Raw genomic sequence first — 21,484 nt, forward strand, 5'->3', positions numbered from 1 at the left:
GTCACTGAACGGCTTTTTAATCAATATTAAGGAATTATTGACTTAAAATTAGCTCCTATTTCTTGCTGAAAAGTTACTTTTAAGTGGTTTTCATCTTATTTCAAGTGTAGTGAGATATTTACACCACAAACTAGACCAAAATTACTTCCTAAGATTTTGTGCTTTTGTGGTGTTTAGACTTAAATAGAGAAAATATTGGTAATATAGTCCTAATTTTACGGGAGCGGGCTGGGGCCATTAGAAAAACGTGAATACAGACATTTTTCTTAGATGTTGTAAAAAGATTAATTTATGACTTTTGGAGCTCAGAAATGAGTTTGTTTTTCTTAGAAAATTTCTGAGCAGTCAACACTTATTGTTCTTACATGTAATTCAACTTAAAATTATGCAATATTATCCGTTGGTTAAAACTTTAAAATCCCTGTAAAATATACTTTTAGTTGTATTGTTAGACAATGTGAAGTAGTTTATTGGGTAGGAACACTTTTGCAAGTTTTCTTGTCGTTTTTGTCCGACTCACATTGCAGTTCTAATATAACTTCATTGTTTTCTATAAGAGATAATTTCCTTCATCCCTGACTGAATTCATCCTGCTCCTGATTGTGTTTTATTGTGTAACTGATCCTTTAATCCTTTAATTGGCACAGTGCAGCTCTGAGCCTCAGGGAGGAGGATAGCATGAAGCTTACAGATCTGGGAAATCCCAGAGGTTTTTCTTACATCTTACCTGCAGCTTAAACGCTTGAGCTCTCTAAAGATTCAACGTTAATATCAAGTGATGACTGATAGCTCAGCTAAACAGGTTTCTAGGGTTTGATTTACCTCCATAATATTGTCACAATAAGAAATATCCTGCCTCAGAGCAATGCAAGAAACCTTGGATTTGTTACTTTAAGGCTTGAATATTTTAATTATTTGCTAATAGGAAGTGAAGAAATAATCTGTGGGTCCAACATTTTGCAGAAAGAGTTTAAAGAAATTTTTTGTTTTAGAAATTTTGGAACAAAACTGAAACATTTCTTCCTTCTTCAGCTGCTGTGGTTCTCTTTCACACTGCACTGAGTTAAATGATTAAAACCCTTTGACCCTTTGAGCAGCCTGTTCCCCTCCTGGCCTGTGGGGGTGCTACACCAAAACCACTGAAGAAAATAACACAAAACACTGAATAAGTCACAGAGCATAACTTCCTTCTTCTCAAAATAGAAAAATAAAATGGAGTGGCGTCATTTTTTAGCCCAGTGGTGACCAAAGTGGGTCCTGGAGGCCCGGCCTCCTGCATGTTTTAGTTTTCTCCCTGGTTTAACTCACCTGGATCCAATGACGGCTCGTTAGAGGCCCAAGAAGAATACTGACATGCTGAAATGGTTGTTGGTGCCACCAGGGAGAGAACTAAAACGTGCAGGATGCCGGGCCTCCAGGTCCGACTTTGGGAACCCCTGTTTTAGCGTTTGTAGGATTTTGTTTTTAGTTAAAGACCAGAAGCAATTCCTCCCGCTAGCACGTTTGTTTTGGTTGTTTTTACCCAGAATGCCCTGCACTGTAGCACTCTTCCTGCTTTTGGAGCGGTCTCCAATCTGCTTTGTGTTCGAACCATGCCAAAGTTTACTTCAAAAAGACCGAAACTGAGGTTTGTAAGCGGACCAGAGTTCGCTTTTTTTCCGATTGCACATTCACACCTCCACAAACGAACTGGACTTTCTACAGAAACAAACACAGGGTTTCCCCAGTGTATTATAAGCCACCAGGCTTAGCATTGCTTAGTTATTTAATTTAATAAAATGTTAAGTTTGCATTTTTTAAGTCTTTATAGCTGGTGTTCAGATATTAATCAATAACACATAATCATCAAGTGATATTTTCAAATTTCCTGTCAACTTTAAACATTTTTTAACTCAAAAGCACGACGGGCCTCTGGATGACTGACTGCCGAGCGCCACAACCATCAGGCTTAGCAAGTTATCTGGGGGAAACCTTGGAAGTGGATTAAAGTGACTGAATGCATCCTAAAAATAAATTGGAAGGCAGATCTTTTACTAATCAGCTCCCAGTTTTAATCTGCGAGTCAGACACACGCTTTACCTCTAAGACTAGGATTAAAACTTTCCTTTCTGAACTGAAGTTTGAGCTGAATTCTGCTGTTTTTCACTTTCCTTGTTAAGTTGTTCCTCTCTGCTGCCACCTATAGGCCCGTCACAGTAACAGATTTTACTGGACCATAAATTGTCCCAGAAGGTATTGAGCTAAACTATAATGTTGTTGTTTTGAAATATAATATAATGTTAAAGGTATAATAACAATGCAAGAAAGATCAATAAACTTTAAATTCTAACGAACATTTAACACTGGATCTGGAAGACATTTTAAATATCCAAAATAAACAAACAAAACAACAGAAACAGTAAATAAAATTAATTGTGAAGTCTCTAAACAAAATTGTTCTAGTTGAGACTAAAACACCAGACTGAAGACTTTTATCATCCAGTTTTTGGTGAAAGAGAGAAAGAAAAAACAAAAACCATAAATTATGCAAATGGAAATTCTTTTGCTTTTATGATGAATAGATTTATTACTTTTTGCGGCAGGCTTACTGTCGCCACATGCTTGCTCAGGGGGAGGGATTTCTGCCATTTTAATGTCTGATCTGGACGTTTTACAGCTTGGTGTTTTATGTCAGACTGAATTTAATGGAACTGGATCAGAACCTCATTGCATTGGAAGTGGTACCTGTCCGGATCAGCAGACGTTTCTGAACCAGAATAATCTCTCTGTGTTTTATTTTCACCAGCGTTTAGATGAATCCTGTAATAAATGACGATGAAATGATGCCAAAGCTGAAACTCTGCTGTTTTGTTTTGCCTGTTTCCTCTCTGACCCATCGCTCTATTAGAGCGTGAGACTTCAAAATACCCCAGTTGTATCTACGTTCTTAATATAATCAATCTTCTGATCTTTTTCTTCCTTCTCATGTCAGTCGTAACTCTCAGGATACAAAGACTCTTCTGTGCGGAGTCTGAGGGAACGGACCAGGATAAAAGCTGATCACCATGAAGTCCATTTCTCTTCATTCCTAATTCACGCTGCATACAACTGGAGCTCATTTTTAGGCTTCTTCTGGCCTTTTTTGGGCTGGTTTTCACAACGCTGGGGGCCAAATCAGATGCAGCCGTACTTCTAAAACTAGTTAACGTGTTCCTGGAAAAACACTTAACTCAGTAAAATATAAGTTATGGATTATAAAACGCCAGATGGGCCAAATTTTTGAAAAATCACACCACTGTTTCTCAACTCTGATCCCTGACAGGCCTGAGAAACCCTAAACTAGATAAACACTGCAAAAACAAAAATCTTACCAAGTAATTTTGATCTAATTTCTAGTGGAAATGCTTTAGTTTCATCTTATTTCAAGAGTACTGACTTAAAAGGAACTTTTCAGCGAGAAATAGGGGCTAATTTTAAGTCAATAATCCCTTAATATTGATAAAAAAAATACTTGTTTCATTGGCATTTTAACAAGCCGTTCAGGGACTTAAATCATTTCTCAAACATGCATGAAATAATCAAAGCAACAGTCCATGTTTGTTTTTGATGAGGGAATAACTTTATAAAATGACGTAAAGCTGAAAAAAGTTAATTTTTCTGAGTATTTTTCTGAATGGCCCTTTAAAAGCGTCCATTAATCTCCATCAGAGCGTTTGAGCTCATCCGTTTCTGCTCCTGTGACTTTATCCCTCAAAACAAGACCAGCCTGAGGGAGGAAAAGTTTCCAACACGCTGTTTGCAGACGGACAGGTTGAGACGCCTCGCTCTGCCAGGCAGCGCGACCCCTGACCCCTGACCCTCCATTCAGCTGGCTGCCTTTGTCCTGCCGTGTTTGCCCGCCCTCACCAGCGCTCCCAGCCTCTCCCAGTGACTTAGCATCCAGAATGCTTCTCAATGGGCCCTTTATAGCTCCATTGTGCCGCTGAGTGTGTTTGACTCATTCACAAAGTCTGCAGAGAACAAACATGGAAGAAAGTTGTGAATGGGAAGTGAAGTGTTTTTTGATACTCGGCAGTCATAACGAGAGAGGAAATTAATTAAAAATCAGATTAGATCAGTTGACCAGAACGCTCAACTCTTTATTTGTTCTCCCTAAATTGGATTTCCTCTCCTTTGTTGCTGAAGGAGAAACAGAAGAGGAAGAGTTTCTTCTTCTTCCCTTCAGGTCATAAGACGTTTTCATGAACTAGAAAGCAGGTGTTTGGTTCTGTTGTGATCTCGTTCTCAGATGATCAAACTGAGAGAAAAGAGAAAAACAATAAGTCATGGGACTGGAAATTATTGAGCTTGTTCTAATTTATCGTGAGATTAATTGATTTATTGGTTATTGCAACAGGCCTAATCATTCATTAAAAAGTAAAAAAAATTGGATGACAAAAGTCTTCAGTCTGGTGCAAACTAGGCCATTTTTTAAAGGACAATTTTTTTGAAGGAAAACTTTAAATTAGAATTTAAAGTTTATTGATCTTTGAGAATGTGTTCTTGGATTGCATATGCTATTTATTACATTATATTACTTTAAAATGGTATCAAAGCAACAATATTATTGTTTATATTATACAATAACTTCAACAGCCTGTCAATTATCATGACAGGCTTATGAATGATAAAAGCTTTTTTGAGAAAATTATAATTGTTTCCCTGAATAAGTTGTCACTGTTTGAATCATTTCAGGTCAGAACGTATTGATGAATCTTAACGATTCCTCCTGAGGAAAGCTGCAGACTGAACAACATGTCTGGTTCTGTGCCCTTCCTTAAGGACACAGAACTTTTCTTCCTGCTTGGACCGGGCCAGAACCAGAATAGCCTGCCGTTGCTATCTGGCAGCACAATGAGTTCATTTTGATAGAAGAACTGAGTGAGAACTGTTCTGCTCTGAAGGCGAAGACTGACTGACTTATTTTTATACTTATTTTTAGTTCTTCCTTTAAATTAGTCGGGATTTTTGGATTCTTGTTCCAAGATTAGAGGGAAAGTAACAAAATGCAACAAATCATTATTGTTATTATGACTTATTATTCAGATTTTCAGTCTCCATGGTGGCTCCATTGGGTTTTGCTTTAGTGCTCAAATAAATCCATCCATCCATCCATCCATCCATCCATCCATCTGTTTTGCTTTCCATCCATCTACCTATCTATCCGTATGTTTTTGTATTTCTGGATCAAAACGTCGTCAGGCTAGTTTCTCTCTGCTGCACGTCATCAGCGTTGGAATCAGATCTGATCAGTGAGCCAATAAATCTTCTTACAAACTGTTTCTATAGGCTTGGTCTGAGTTTCACATTAAATTCAGTTTTAAATGTAAAATTAGATCAAATTTAGGATTGTTGTTAATGAGGAAATGAAGGCTGGCAGGTGAATGATGAAATGCTGTGTAAGGAGGCCACAGAGGAAACTAAAGGAGACGTTTGCCCTTCTTAATGTGACGGTAAATATTGGTTTCAGTCGGGTCAGCGGCAGCAGCTTGTTTGAGTTTCTCCTCTTTCCTAAGAAGCTCTGGAATGAAAGACGTGGGGGAGGAGAGGAAGACTTCAGAGGAAGGAGGAGGGCAGGAAGTTCAGCCCTTTACATTAAGCTCTATGAACATTTTACGGACCAGAATTACACAGAAAGGATGAAAGATCTTGCCATTTGTTGCATTTTTACAGAACTGGGTTACATTTACTTCATGAAAAATTCACCAGACACAGACACACATCTGCAGTTTCTGTTAAAGTTTCATGTTTTTTATTGAAAAACTTATTTAGAAAAAATTATTTTGCCCAATTTTGTTATTTTTTGTTAATTATATGAATTATTTTCATTTTCGTCTTCAAAATACAAAAAATTCCACTTAACTTTACATTTTGATTCATCTGATGATGTCATTTTTAAATATTAAATGATTGATCAGCTGATCAGTTCCTCAGTACTTGAGTTGACTTTTTACCAAATACTTTTACTCTTACTTGAGTATAATTTTTGAATACTCTGCCCACCTCCAAACACCAAGCAGCCCAGCTCCAAAAGCAAGAAGTGGACTACAGCGCAGAGCATTCTGGGTAAATACTACCAAAACAAACGTGTTAGCCTAGCACTAGCTGGAGAAATGGTTTGTGGTCTTTTAGTAAAAACAAAAGAGGAATCGCTAAAATCTGATGCTGCTCTATTTTGTTTTCATTTTGTGAAGAAGGAAGTTGCCTTCAGTGTCTTCTTCAGAGGTTTTTGTGTTGTTTCCTTCAGTGGTTCTTGTTGCAGCGCCCCCCACAGGCCAGGAGGGTTGCAATTTTGGTCCCAAATCAAACTCAATCTACCAGAATATCAGGCATGTTTTTGGTTAAACACTTACAGTTTCTGTTAAAGTTTCATAAGTTTTTTTTAATGAAAGAAACTGATTTGGAAAAAAATTCAAAAAAAGTGAAGTGCAAAAAGTTTCATCAAGATGTTTAGAACATTTTAAAGGTTTATTAGCTTGCTTTAAAAGTTAACCTGGATGTTGAACTGCCTTTTAAATCCCATGTCCAGGTGATAAAATCACTGAGGCAGTGTGAATCTCCATCTCCATTATTATTAGGACACTGGCAGCTGTTTGCTTGACCTTGTGACCCTGCGGCCTTCGGCATGCTCTCGGTTTGTCTGCTGTTGAGGCAGATGGAGATAAAGACGTTTTTTTTCCTGGCAGACTGTAATAGAGCTGCTGAGGAAACCCAGCTGATGCTGCCTGGAGGAGCCGTTTCATCTTGAAACCAACAGCTGGGAAGCCTCAGCGTTCGCTGAAGCTGAACCACATTCTGGACATACCTGGCATGGAACCGGCCATCTCTGTCTGCCTGAAGAACAGACGTAACAAATGCTAATATTTAAATGACTGAATGGCCATGAAGTCCTTTTTGTTGAAAGTTTTTCCTACAAAGAACCTTCTGAAAGCTGCTGGGAGAAAATTTATTTGACTTTACTCTTTTACTTTTTTAGCAACAATGTTTGCGTCTGTTGAGAAGAATTCCCAGAAATGTTAATATTCCAGGTCATGAAAACACAAAGCGAAGAACATTTTCCAAAAACACCCTTTTTTTCTTTCTGGTTTCTGGTTGTTCAACAGGATATTACCCAAAATGATCTTCATGATGATGATAGTTTGCAACAAATTGGTAAATAATTTCCCCCAAATAATTTCCCTGCTGGGATGAATAAAGTAATTCTATTCTATTCTAAATCCTGGTTTCCCCCGGCGTATCATAAGCCTGGCGGGTCTCCAGGCTTTACTTTCTTTATAATCTGTGTTTTCGTCACCCTATTAGCTTTAGCATTTTGGGACCACTGAGCTTCATTCAAATACAAAGTGTGACTCGTCTAAAATTTGTAATGTCATGTGCGTCCATTAAGCCTGTCACAGTACGCAATTAATCAATTAGGTAAAAAGATAAAACTAAACATCAGTTGTTAATATCAGCAGAGTTTTACTTAATGGATCATTACGATACATTAAAAATTACACTGATACCAATATGTAATGCATCCCTAATTTGGTGTTTCTATTCTATTTAAGAACCATTTTATTTTTAAAATGTTTGTAAAAGAAAAAAAGAAAATCACAGTAATGAGCGTACTTCTTTGCCCTAATGCCTCGTGTCCCCTAAATTTCGTGACGTCTGTTCCTCGGGACAGCCTGCTCTCCCTTTCCTCCTCCTTATCTCTCATCCTTCTCCCAAATTCAGACTAATTATGGAAAATGCTCCAGCTGTCTGTCATAATGAGGCATCAGCGAAGCTCCTCAAAGGAGCCGTGGGTCAGAGAGATGGAGGAAGTCCAGGTCATGGCAGAGGAAAACTCCCTTCCTTCTCCTTCTATACTCCCTTTCTGTCCCTTTCCCCTCATTCCTCTTCTGTCTAACTTTTTTTGTAAAAAAACATTTGGAAAATCTCAGCTTCTTGTTCCATTATGACCAGGAGTGATTGGTCTCTAAAGCTTGTTATATGCCAGCTGACTTGATATCAGCAGAAAGAGGCCTGAAAATAATTATTTCACCTCCTGTTTATCTTGTTTGGCTCCATGTTGACATGGAGACGCTGAAGAGCAAATAGCATAAAAGGTCAAGGGATTTAAAATATTGATTTTGATTCATTCATAGCATAACTTTTAATGCAAATATGTTTTTTTTTCCTTTCTTGCACACAGAAGTCCTGAAACGGAACCTTTATGTGTTTCTGGTAGACCCGTAAATCTGACGCACGAATCAGCAAACAGCTTCTCTCGGCCGCTTCTCGCTAATTTTTGCTTCTAAAGCCAATGTGATTATGGTTAGAGACTAACTAAAGACTATTGTTGTGTTTAAGTTGTGCTAATGGAGTTAGCCTATCAGTGAAGCTATTCAGGCCTAAAGTAGAATCTCAATGTTAAACATGCAACATCGTTTTGGATTAACTGCAGACTCTGCAGTTAAATCTATTTAAGATTTTTAGTGAGTTCCACCTCTATTAAATTTATAAACAAAGGCTGAGTGTAATTTTACGGCAAATTATTAGGGCCACTCTAAGAAAAAAATGGATTTGTACTTAAGTAAAGTTGTAGTTTTGTGAGAAGAAGTGGTAATATCACAATATTACATAATATTAATTGTAAGATTACGTCCTTATTATTGTAACTTTATGACTTTATTCTGGTCATTTAGTTTTTATTTTTCATTAATATGGCCCTAATAATTTGTCGTAAAACTTGAAGGAACTTGAAATAAAAATATTCATATTTTGACTTTTTTCATTTGCTAAAGATTTTTATAAATTTTCCACATGAAAAGCCCCAGAAGCTGGTGAAAGACAGCAGGCATCAGGAGACGGGCTGGAACCAAACAGGATTTTCAGGCCGACTGTTGGAGGTTTTCAGACTCTGCAGGTAGAAATCACCAGAACTGTCCAGAATAATGAGCTTCTCCCTCCTGACTCCTCCACCTTCAGCCCCTCCACCTCCGTCCTCCTCCTGGGCTCCGATAAGGAGCGTCTGGGAAGACGAGTCCATCGCTGTTTCCACGATGGGAGCCGACTCTCTTATCTGCTCTCCTCCTCCTACGAACGTCTGCTTCTCTTTTCTGACCTTGGCCTTCCTGTTGCTGTGTGGCTCTTATCGGGGCTGGAAGTCCATACTCTCATTTCAATAATATCGATCATATTATCATAGAAAGCACAAGGATTATTAATAGAAAATGACATCAGGGAATTAAAGCGCATGAATTTAGACAGATTTGTTATTTTTGGGGTTGTTAGAGAATTTCATTTATAATCTGCAACTTGTTTAAATTTCTCATTTTTAAGCAGGCAAGAGCCAAAATATTTGTTGATTACAAAAGTGCTCCTTATTTCAGCCTTTTTGATGATTTTTAAAGGGGATCTAATACCAAAATCCACATCTTGCACTTTTTTTTGCTTCCATTTGTGTTTCTGCTGCTTCTAAAAACAACCCAAGCGCTTCAAAAAACCACCACTTTTTTGGCAACAAGTTAGTGTTTTTTGGTGTCTGAAAAATTAACCATTTCAAAAACCTCCGGAATGTAACGTTACCCAGCAACCCCAGCGGAACTCTGCCTGTTACCTAGCAACGAAAGCTGAGTTCCAGCACGTTTTCTGTCTCAAATTATTTCTAGGCATCCACAGAAACTGGGTAATTTTTCTCAAATATGTCAAACATTTTTCAATAACTGCATTACAGAAATTGTATTTCTATGTTTTTAATTGTATTAGGAAATTGGTATCAGGCAGAAAAAGCCAGATTGGTGCAACACTTAGCTAAGGATCACCTTGTATAAAAGATATTTCTCCTGAAAAGCTAGTTTTTTTTTCTTCTTCTTCTTTCTCCAGGAATATGTTGGTATTTTCAACTTTGTGACAATACTGGAATGCAAACAGCACATTGCCATGTCCTCACCCAGCTTCTCTTTTCCTGCCAGAACTTGCTGAAGATGGCATGATTGCTTCGAAGCTTTTAACACTACAAACTGTCATGAGGATTGAAGGGGGAGGAAGAAGCAGTCATCTTTAGATTTGAAGGCATGTTTTAGAGGCGCTGAGCTCACCGGCTGAGCGTGTACGGACCAGCTGCGCTGTGGATGTATAGGTGGAACGGAGCAGCCTGCGTCTGTACGTCTGCTGCCTCTGGGGATTCAAATCCCACCTGGAAAACGGTGTGGGTCCAACATGAGGGGTGCTTTAAGAAAGTGTGGAAGCTGTCATTAGGTACAGCTTGGTCTCCCTAATCTTTTCATTTAGACATTTGTAGGCAACAAGCAGCTCTAAATTCTTGTTTTTTTCTGTGCAGGAAAAACGCATATAAATCTGTTTTTAAGGATGTTTTCATATCTGACAGTTCAGTAGACTTGGTTTGATTAGGGACCAAAATTGCAACATTTGTTACGTTTCCTGTCAAATTAACCAAACCCTATGAGCAACCTGTTCCCTTCCTCACCTGTGGGGGCGCTGCACTAAGAACCAGTGAAGGAAACAACAAAAAAACTCTGTTTACATTTCTTCAGGAAAAGTTATATTTTAGCGGTTATAAGATTTCTCTTTTGTCTTTGGCTGAAGCCCACGAGCCATTTCTCCCGCTGGCGTTAGACCACCATGTTGGTTTTGGTGTTATTTACCCAGAATGCCCTGCACTGTAATCTGCTTCTTGCTTTTGGAGCGGTCTCCGGCCCACTTGGCATTCACATATTCATTCAAAACGCATTCGAGTTCACCTCAACTCTAGGGCAAGACTGAGGTTGAGCTTTTCTTTTTTTGTTGTTGCTATTTGCGAAATGTGAGTGGGTGAAAATGTCAGAGAAGAATGGAGAAGCTGTTTTAAGATAATAACAAAACATCAGTGACTCAATAAACCACTACAGTGGACTCCGCCTTCATTTCTGCAGATGAACACTCCAAAATATTTTCCCAAAATGTGTCTGCTTGGGGATTTAAAACAAAAATGCAGCTTGGAAAGCAGAAACAGCTAAGAGCAAGACTGTAGGTGCTAACTTCTGCGCTAGTTCCAAGATGGTTGCAGGATGCATCGATAAATTTTTTTCACTTCCGATACCGATATCTGAGATTTAGTATCGGCCGATACGGATCCGATACAGAAAAACAGGCTAGATTGAACCAATAAATTTACAAGCTTGGTCAAACTTGGAAAAACACAATTTAATTTGTTCAGTCAGTGCAATTAGGAGTTTAACAGCAGATTAAATAATGAAGAAAACAATAAAAAATAAACAGCAGTAAACCTTTTATCATCTGGTTCAGAAAGTGAAATTAGGAATTATAAATAATAAAGTTAAATGTCTCTCAGAGCACAAAGCATAGAATCAGACTGAATAGATCTGAATGGATCAGGCTCACTGTCACTGATACCTGTTCTAGAATTTCTGTCAATATTGGGACCGATACAGATATTAATTTCGGATTGGTACATCTCTAGTGTGTATTGATGCCCATAAAGGTGTTTTTGGTGTTATTGAAATAGGCAGCTGTAACCGTTTTTTAGAGGGGATCTGAACCCTGCCAGTCTGTGTGGTTAGAGCCAGATCACGTCTCACACCACCGCTTCACATCTACTCACCTGTTTGACCTCCATGTCGGCCTCCGTTGGTGGCTCAGAAGCGTGACGGCAGCAAATCGACTTCAATCCCCCGTTTGGTTTCGCTTCTTACATAAATCAGAGCGAGGCGCCAGGAAGGTGTCTCTGGATTGTCCTGAGAAAGTGTCTTAAATCTCTTCCAGAAGTTGACAGATGCAGCTGCAGCTTTTCCAGTCTGCCAGCCTTGCTTCTCATCTTTCCTTCTGCTCTCATCACAGAGCACACACACTTCCAGTTCAGAGTCTATGGAAGACACTTTCAGAGTGTCTTTGGAGTAAACTCGTGCTGCTTTTATTGGTTTTAGAGAACTGCTAGCATCTCTGGAGACGAACTGATCCGATATTAATATCTATATTGTTCCAATATTGAGAAAGTCTAGATTGAGTACAATGTGCTCCATATATAAGTGTAGATATCAACCCTTCTATTTGCACTTTCCGAACCATTTGACAGAAGGTTTCATGCAGTTTTGTTTTTACAGGTTTTTGTCAGATTCAGTTTCTTTATTATTTATTTTACATTGGCTGTTCCACTCCTAACTTCACTGACTGAACAAATTCAAGTTGTTTTTCCGTGTTTGAAAAAAGCTTCTGAAGTTATTGATGTATTTAAATGAGCTGAACTGGTGCAAAGTTATCAAATAAATGTGTAATTGAATACATTTATGTCTGTTTAAAAAAAGAAACATTTTCAATCAATTCAGCTGTTTTTTCTGGATTGAATCTGTTTTCAGATATTGGTATTGAAAGTGAAAAAAGTGGATCGGTGGATCCATATTTCCCTATTTCTCAATGTGATTTATTTTAATCTACTGGGATGATTGAACTTTATTTAAATAAAGAATATTTTCACATAATTATACATCTTTACCATGAAAGAAAAGAAAACATGGTGTGCTTCCATGTTTCATTCCCAAAGAAATGGGCAAATTGTGATCTTTGGTTAAAATTATTCCTCTAAATTAGTAAAAACTTGTCTGGTTTGGATTATCGCTTGGATATCCTGAAATATCGATCTCTTGTGGGAACTTCTACGTATATTTTTTGAAACAAGTTTCTGTTTTTCTATTTATTTATTTCCTTATGTCTTATTATTTTAGTTTTTCCCTTTTGTTAATGAATGTGTTGTCATTGTTTGTGCTTTGGATTTGTTGCTTTTTAATTAGTTTCTTTCTGCTTACCGTTTATTTGGGTTCAGGTCTCTTTCCACCTTTTCATTCTCATTGCTTTTGTGTATTTCTCACCTCTTCTATTCCCCCGCCCAGCTGTTTAATATTTCCTCATATGCCTCCTCCTGCTGCCTTCCCCAGCTGCACCCACTCATCTGTAATTAGCTCTTCTGGTTCTTTGTCATTTTCTCCTCTTCCTCAGGATATAAGCTCATCTTTTTTCCTTCTACACCTGCTGGATTCTTCCATTTGTGTTTTCCCATCCTCATTGTAAGTTAAGTTTCATATTAAATATCCATCATTATTCTCCATTGATTATAACAATCACAAGTCAAAATTTAGTTTTTATTGTTCAAAGATGTATAAAAGTTTGATAAAAATAGATTTATTTAAGATAACCTCAGCCCCTATACATTAAATAAAATATAATAGTCCTAAACAAGCTACAAACCAATAGCTGCCAATGAGCAATTAGCAGCAGTTGACATTTGTAACATTAAACATAGCTAAAATGGACAACATTAATAATAGTTAAAACATTTACAAAACATAGCAAAATTACTCATTAAACACTGTATAGTATTAAATTTGTCTGTTAAAATATTATATTTGTAAAGAAAACACTGAACTGATTCTAATACATACCCCGGTTACCAACGGCAACTGAAAAAGGGGAAGGAGCTGTCAGTTACTGGTTACTATGGTAACCACCAACTGCCAAGAGCAGCCTAACAGAACTTGATACACCAATAAACGCCTGAAGAGACAGCTTATTGACTAAACAAAATATTAAATATTTTAAAAAATAAAACCCTGTTCTCGTTTATGCTGATGACGTTGTGATGTAACCATCAGAAATCCTTTACTGGGATATTTCTGTCATGGTTTTCAGATGGGAACATTTATAGGTTGCCCAATGTTGTCTTTTTTCCTAAACTGATCTCATCCAATCAGTTTAAGAAAACTGATTGGATGAGATGTTGACGGCCTCTAGTTTTGTCCTGAATTTCCTTTTATGGAGGCCGGTTGGATGTAGTCGCTCACATATTTGTCTTGGACTGAAGTCGGCTCCAGGTGTCTGTTTTCGGTCAATCATCTGGTAACATCATGTCTGTTTTACTCACTAATTGGTGGTTGTTATTATTTAATAGAGGAACTTTGTTTAAATAGTGACATTATTTCTGTCATCGCAGCAGGGAGGCGTTTGCCTGGAGGCCAAACAAGCCTTGATTAGATTCTGGTGTTGGTCCAGATTCAGGAGGTCTGCAAAAAAAACCAAGGAATCTTTTATTGCTTTGTTTTTGTGGTCCAAACGGTTTGTTTATACACCAGGGAGGAGTCGGTTCGGATCAGCAGTTCTGGAGAATATTCCCTCAGAGAAGGTTCACTTTTTTAAAAAGATTTTAATTAAGTTATGATGCAAGTTACAGTGAGTCATCAAATCCCAGTTGGAAACGCAGCTCAGAGAGTTTTGAATAAATTCACTTGGAGCCAGAATCTGCAACTTTTACAATCCAAAAAGGCTTTTATGATGATGATGTTGCAATTTCCATCAAGGAGTTTTTTGGGTTTTTTGTCATTTTATTTAGTTAAAAATCATGCATAATTATTCAACTGATAAACACTTCTCAGATGTATTCATGTCTCCTGCAGAGACAAAAAATGAATAGTTGAAGGAGATTAGTTATAGAGAAATGTTAACATTTCTTTCAGGTGTACTTTCGCTTCATCGAATTAGTTCCACCAGTGCCTTAAAGCTGCAGTATGTAACGTTTACAAAAAAGTTTTTATCCATATTTGTTAAACTGTAACCATGTTGTTTCAGTGTAATAGGACACAGATAATCTGTGAAAAGATTGATCTCCACTTCCTCCCTGAGCTGCTATTGCTGTTTGAAGAAATGCAAAAACAACCAATCAGAGCCAGGAGGCGGGTCTTAGCGCTGTCAATCATTCTCATGTACCAAATGTGCTAATGGCAGAGATAAAAACTTACATTCCAGGAAAATTGTTTGTCATTGGTGGCTATGCTAACTAGCCTTAGCATTCATGACAGGCTCTGCTATCAGGGAGTTGTTCGACAGCAAATGATTGGTTGTTTCTAGCTAGCACTGGGAGAAAGCAGAGGAGCTCTTTTTTTAATCACAGATTACCTTTCTTGACTGTCATGACATAGTGACAGCATCAACAAATTTATACTTTTTAAAAGTTGCATAGTGCAGCTTTAAGCATTCATTTGATTCAGGTGTGTGGGGGTTGCATTGTGATTCTGTGTTTGTAATGATGTAAAGCACTTTGAAATGTCTTGCTGCTGAAATGTGCTATACAAATAAAATTTGATTGATTGATTGATTAGTGGCGCTGCATTGCTGCTCCTGTCATTTTGTGTTGTTTCCATGGTTACCTGAGGTGCTGGGAATGTGCCACCACCCAGGAATGTGTGCAATCATTAAACCGGCTTGGGGCCAGACACACACACCTGAATTCCTGAGACGTACACACATAAATGATAGTAAACTTCAGATAATTCCTCTAGTGCAAAGCAGTTAGTACGCTTTAAATAAGTCAAAACTAACTCACAAGTAACTTTACAGTAAGAAATATATAGCTTGTTTTAAGTCAATTATTTCTTAAACTTGATTTGAAAAGTTCTAGTTCCACTGGCAGATAATTTCACTTGGGAAATTGGAAAAAATATCTTTTTATAAGTGAAATAATTGGCAGTGGAACCAGCATTTTTTAATCAATACTAAGGAATTATTTACTTTAAACAAGAGCTTATATTTTACTGGAAGCTTACTCGTAAGTTAAATTTGTCTTATTTTCACTTGAAGATATTTGCGCTAGAAACTAGACCAAAAATACTTGGTAAAATGTTGTGTTTTTCAGGACTGCTAATGCTAACGAATGCAATTAATCTGAAAAATTTAATGTGTTTAAAACGAAATGGCTTCCTTAAGAGTTCCTTAACATAAAAACCTGGAGAACAGAGAATCTTCAGACATGTTTGATTTGAAGATTAGAAGATTTTTAAAAAAAAACATTTATACGGTGGCTGTTTTTGATATGGGCAGAAGCCCGGGGCGCCATCTGAAAGGGGTGAGAAACCCAAGAACTAGAAGATGAAGTGTATTTTATCTACTAGTTGTTCCCTGAACACGTTTGCTACTACTTGTATGCATGTGTAGTGGGGTAAGTTTCCCTTAGTTGCTGTTGAGTACTGGGTGACTAAATTATGAGTTATACTGGGAAAAAACTCAAATAATTGCATTCATCTTACATTTTCATTGGTTGGAGTGTACCATTTCTGAGTCATACAGAAGATGGAACAAATGATGAGTCAAGTGTTGTGTTTTTGTTTTGGTTCCTGTTTGTTACGCCGGGTTCTGCCCCCGGGCCTCGTCCTGCGGCCGCCTGGCTGCGGTGGCGGTAACTGCAGGCTGATTAATGGCTCTGCAAGCAGTTTAGGGAGGTTGACCTGGCAGACCGCTGCCAATCCATAAATCCAGTGGAGGTGTGTGTGTGTGTGTGTGTGGGTGTGTGTGTGTTTTCATACAAGACAACCAACTTGGCTCCCACTGAGAGTTGGAGACAGTCACAGTGGGGATTTTCTTTCAGCCTGATCTTAAGATTAAACAGTGAGAATCAAATTATAGATAAATCTGTCACAATAAAAAAATTTTCTGGATGATAAATTGTCCCAGAGGTTATTGCGATAATCGATAATATTGTTGTTTTGAGACCATTTTCAAATAATATAATGGAAATGGCATAATAATAATGCAAGAGCACATTCTCAAAGATCAATAAATTTTACATTTTAATGAACATTTATCACTGGAACTGGAAGATATTTTAAATGTTCAACATAAACAAAACAACACAAAATGAATTATGAAGTCTCTGAGAAAACTTTTAACATTCAAGTTTTGGTAGAAAGAGAGTAAAGAGATAAACAATAAATCACAAAATTGAAAATTAATGAGCTTGTTATAATTTATCATGTGATTATTTGATTTATTGCTTATTGCAACAAGCTTAAATAAAGCACCAAATAATCCAATGCTGCTTCTTAATCGACCATAATCAGTAGCTGTGATTCCATTTACCATAAAATTGGACAAATTTGAATTACAATAAATTTAATTGACATGTAAACATGTCAATTTTAAAAAAAGAAACGTATGTTTTTGCACTAGGATAGGGCTGGTTGATATGGCTGAAAAACATATTACGACACAATATCATGAATTATTGGTTTGTTTTTTTATTGTTTTTTTATCTGTAAAACTGCCAAACTTGTTGTGACCTTCACTGTTTTCACTTTTCGCTGGAGTTTTTTATTTTAAACGGTGGTGAAAAACATAAACTGCTGCTGCGCCAGTTACTCAACAAGTTGTTGCTAGGTAACCGGAATCGATGTGGGGGGCCTTGAAGCGGCTTGGTTACCTAGCAACGACCTGCTGGGTAAAAAAGAGTATTATTTTTAACACTTTAAGAACTCTTTGTGTGAATCTATATCTGTTGCTGCTGTTTTCACTTTGTGGAACAATAAAGGATGTTTCTATACTCTTACAGATTTCGCCATCAGCTGGATTATTTAATCTCAGCTTCAGTTTTTACATATAAGCAAAACAGAAATCAAAACATGGCTGATTGGGACGGCTTGTGCACCTGAGGGTTGTTTTTTTTGGGTGGAGATTTCTCTGGTTCAAGGAATTTGCCCCGGGAGTCAAACTTTAACCCAGGATTCAAAGGAATGTCCAGGTTTTATTTTTTTTTCTTGGTCAATATCTTTTCACCCTAAGGGACACACAGGAACGCTGCGTTCTGTTGCCTGGCCTCTAAATCTACATCTTTGGAATATTTATCTCTTGTTTAGCTAAAAAAAAAAAAAAAAAGAAAGACTGGAATTAAAACAGAAAATTATATTTTTTAGTCGTATCAATGGTCTTTGAAGGAGAAAATCTAATTTTAATGTAATATTTTGCTGTTTTAAGCACATTAAAAGATTATCTAATGTGTTTAGACATTTCTCCCTAGATATGCTTTTGTTTAGTGTTCGCTCAGCTTTTGTTGCGCTAATCAGGCTGTGTGCCACCATTAGAGGTGGGCAGGTTGATCCTAAATATTGATAATATCAATTTCAGTTTAAGATTCCCTCTTAAAATTTTATTTAGTTTCATACTTTCTCAACTCAAAGACATTGTCTACCTGTTTTGTTCTGAAATAGTCATTTTATGCTCTTTGTTTATTTAGGAAAAATCCGCACTAAATGCATAGTAATCATTTACGTTAAAGTATTTTATAAACTTTGTCCCAATTCTGAAGAAAATAATGGAAAGAAAAAACCACGTAAACACCTACAGTTCAGAAGTTTGATTTTATATCAAACTTAGTTAAAAAGTATCAGTATCAGTATTGATATCGTCGATATCAATACTGTCTGTATTTACTTGGTATGGTTTGATACCAAAATATAAAGTATTGCACACTTGTTCTGCAGATAATTTTTCTCTCTACCTGTTTTAATCAGCAGCATTCCTGTAGTGAACTCTTGTTTATTTGTAGTAAAATATGCATCTGCAGCAAAAGGAAATATTTCTAACATTAATATGAGAAATGTTCGACTCTTTCTGACTTAACATCAGTACAATGTAGGGATGATCTGTTTGTTTTTCTATTATTAACTGGATAGAAAAAGGTTCTTAAAAGTAATTTTTATTACAGAATTTGAACCAGGTAAAGCTAAAGCAAAGATTTTTTTTGTCTTAAAAGCAGAATTTATATATTTTTGTACAATCTTTTCTTAATTACTGCTTTGAGTATGCTTTGTCACCAAATAGCCTTTTTTAGAGTCTTTATAGTCCAATTAACGATTAATTGATAGCTAAATTAGTTGATTTCACTTATCGATTAATCGGATTAATTGTTTCAGCCGCATTCTAAGGATATTTTCTGGCTTCTTAACCCAGTTTCTCCCAAACTGCTAGTTTTTCTGGAGTAGAATGTCATTTTAAAGTCTTGAGTGGTTACAGTTGCATCATTTAATCACTGAAATGCGTCACGGTTTTTAAATACGTAGCTTCAGGCAGGGAAGCAGATTTGGAGTTATGATGCATATCATGCGTTGCGCTGCGTCCTGTTCCTGCTGGGGAAGTGTTTTCAGCTCGGACTGTTTCCCTTCGTACCGCTGAGAGCAGTTTGTTGTCCGGGCTGCGGCCGCGCCGCGGCACGCCGCGCCGCACCGCGCCGCACCGCGCCGCACCGCGCCGACACCACAGATCGCCGAACATCTGGAGCTCATTGGGAAATCCAGGAATCAGCCGTTTGACAGCCACTCGTGGCAGAACCAGGACGCAGTAGATCAGAGGTAATTTAGTTGCTCTTGACGTGCCGCGTCCTCAGGGAGGCCATGTTTTACAGGTCAATCTCTGGGGTCACTGCAGAGGTCGGCTGGTTTTATTAAAGGCCAGCAGCTGGCTGCTGTTCCTGTTTCTGATTAACCTGCCGTCTGTCATATTTCCTTCTCTTTGTTCTTCTCTTCCATCTTCTCATCTCAAATCCTTGTTCCAGTCTTTTCTCTGAGATTTAATTTCCTCACAACATTTTATTTTCTATTTGATGCTAAAGAAAAGGTCAACTTCTAATTTTTTCTTGTCATGGTTCTGCAAAATAAACCTTTTTCTCCTTTCAAATTACTTCCACTGCAAAAACACAAAATCTTACCAAGTATTTTTTGGTTTCTAGTATAAATATCTTACTATACTTGAAATAAGATAAAACTAACTCACAAGTAGCTTTTCAGCTCCTTGTTTTAAGTCAATAAATTATTAATATTGATGACAAAGTACAGATTATTTTATAATACAGGAAAAATGTCTATTTATAAGTGAAATAATTTGCCAATACAACTAGCACCTTTTCTTCAATATTAAGGAATTGTTGATGATAAGGTCCCATTTCTTGCTGAAAAGCTACTTTAAAGTTTTTACTTCAAGTGTACAAAGATCTTTGCACTAGAAACTACCCAGAAATTACTTAAGATTTAACACATCTGATAAATAACAAAAAAATCTGGTCTGAAATGACAATTTAATTTATTTAGAGGAAAATGTAAGTGAAAATGTAACTAATGTTGCTCCCCATTCATACAATGTACAGGACCATCAGGCGTGAAAACGCCCTAAAATGAAAACATGTCTGTGTGACAACAAAGCAAAAACAGAGGAAATCATATATATGCAGCATTATATGTTATCTTTATTAATGTTGTCTTTTGTTTTTCTCCCCGCCTCTCTGCAGCTCTTCCATGTGGCCTACGTGTTGATTAAATTTGCCAACTCTCCCCGTCCGGACCTCTGGGTTCTGGAGAGATCCACGGACTCTGGGCAGACCTACCAGCCCTGGCAGTACTTCGCCTGTGAGTATAAAACCAAGTCAGAGTTGATGAGCATCAATCAGTCAATCAAGTTGCATGTTTTTGTTCACATCCGGATACTTTGCACAACGCTGGAGGCCATAAAGTCGATTCTTTTACATGCCATCCATGGCTTCGCAGTAGAACGATTTAACAAAATGAAACCTGGACATGTATGTATACTACGGGGAAAATCACGCAGAAAAACCAAACTCAAAAACACTCGTTTTCTTCTATTTTCTCGCTCTCTGTGTTGGCTAGGCTACACATAGACATGTTGCCGTAGCAACTGACAAAAATGCCACTAATGTATCAGGATTTGACACCAAAAGAAACACGCAAACATTTCCCACACAAAGAACAGAACACTGCAGTTTTATGTTTTCAGGCTTGATGTTTATTTAATGATTATTAATAAGTGATCATTGTGGTAGATTAGCTAATTTAATCACCTGATGATCTGTCAGAGAATTGGTGTGATGGTCACCTCTTTTTCTTTTTTTTTTCTGAATCGAAACACAGAATTCTGCAGCCCCCTACATATTACGGTTGTCAAAGTCAAGCTAGCATAGCTAACTTAACTGAAATTAAAACTTTTTTCTGACCTTGTCATCTAGTTGTTTTACTGTTGACAATTAGCATAAAAGAACTGTGTTTCTTTTTCTTTCATAAATCAGGTGTACTTTTAAGATTTAGCGCATTATACTGAAAACTTGATAGCTAAAACTAATTCTAGTCATCATCAGCCAGCAGTTTTTTGCCCTCTAGCAGGGAGAGAAGGGCAGGATATTGTTCGTGACGTCACTCTGCAACATGTCTGTAGCACATTTCAGCAACAAGGCAGTTCAAATTGCTTTATATTATAAAAACATTTTAAACTTACCAACTGGGAAAACCAGTAACAAACATATTTTGTCAAATGCCATCATCAATACCCATCCAATACATTGATCTATGTTCCATTTATTATGAATCAAATCAACTTTAAACAGGTGGGTTTTATTCTAGACTTAAAACTTTTTCTGAAAGTTTGTTCCAGCTTTGTGGTGCATAGAAACAGGATGCTGGTTCTGGGGATGCAGAGCAGACCAGAATCAGAACCGGTCTGGAAGGTTGATGCAGCAACAGTTGTTGATTGATGTACAAACTAACAGCAGTATTTCAAAGTCTATTCTCTGAGCTGCAGGGAGCCAGTGGAGGGACTTTAGAACCAGGGTTGCAGTAGCAAATGCGGCTAAAGATAAACACATGGATGAATTTCTCTTTGAAAT

At 37.3% G+C, this 21,484-nt stretch overlaps 1 protein-coding gene and 1 long non-coding RNA gene across 4 annotated transcripts in view; one reads left to right on the forward strand and one right to left on the reverse strand.

The window, feature by feature from the left end:
* Positions 1–21,484, forward strand: part of lama5 (laminin, alpha 5) — a 96,346-nt gene that overhangs the window by 9,162 nt on the left and 65,700 nt on the right. For all 3 annotated transcript variants that reach the window (XM_032560267.1, XM_032560275.1, XM_032560283.1), the window contains exon 3: positions 20,099–20,216. In XM_032560267.1, the coding sequence (XP_032416158.1) occupies positions 20,099–20,216 (118 nt within the window). The remainder of the gene's footprint in view (positions 1–20,098; positions 20,217–21,484) is intronic.
* On the reverse strand, positions 3,512–21,425 carry LOC116718415 (uncharacterized). Its single transcript, XR_004338929.1, has 3 exons — positions 21,358–21,425; positions 21,231–21,235; positions 3,512–3,525 (listed from the first exon to the last, which is right to left on the reverse strand). It is a non-coding gene; the product is annotated as an uncharacterized LOC116718415 (long non-coding RNA).

This window comes from Xiphophorus hellerii, chromosome 1 (genome assembly GCF_003331165.1).
Source record: "Xiphophorus hellerii strain 12219 chromosome 1, Xiphophorus_hellerii-4.1, whole genome shotgun sequence".
Lineage (NCBI taxonomy): Eukaryota > Metazoa > Chordata > Actinopteri > Cyprinodontiformes > Poeciliidae > Xiphophorus > Xiphophorus hellerii.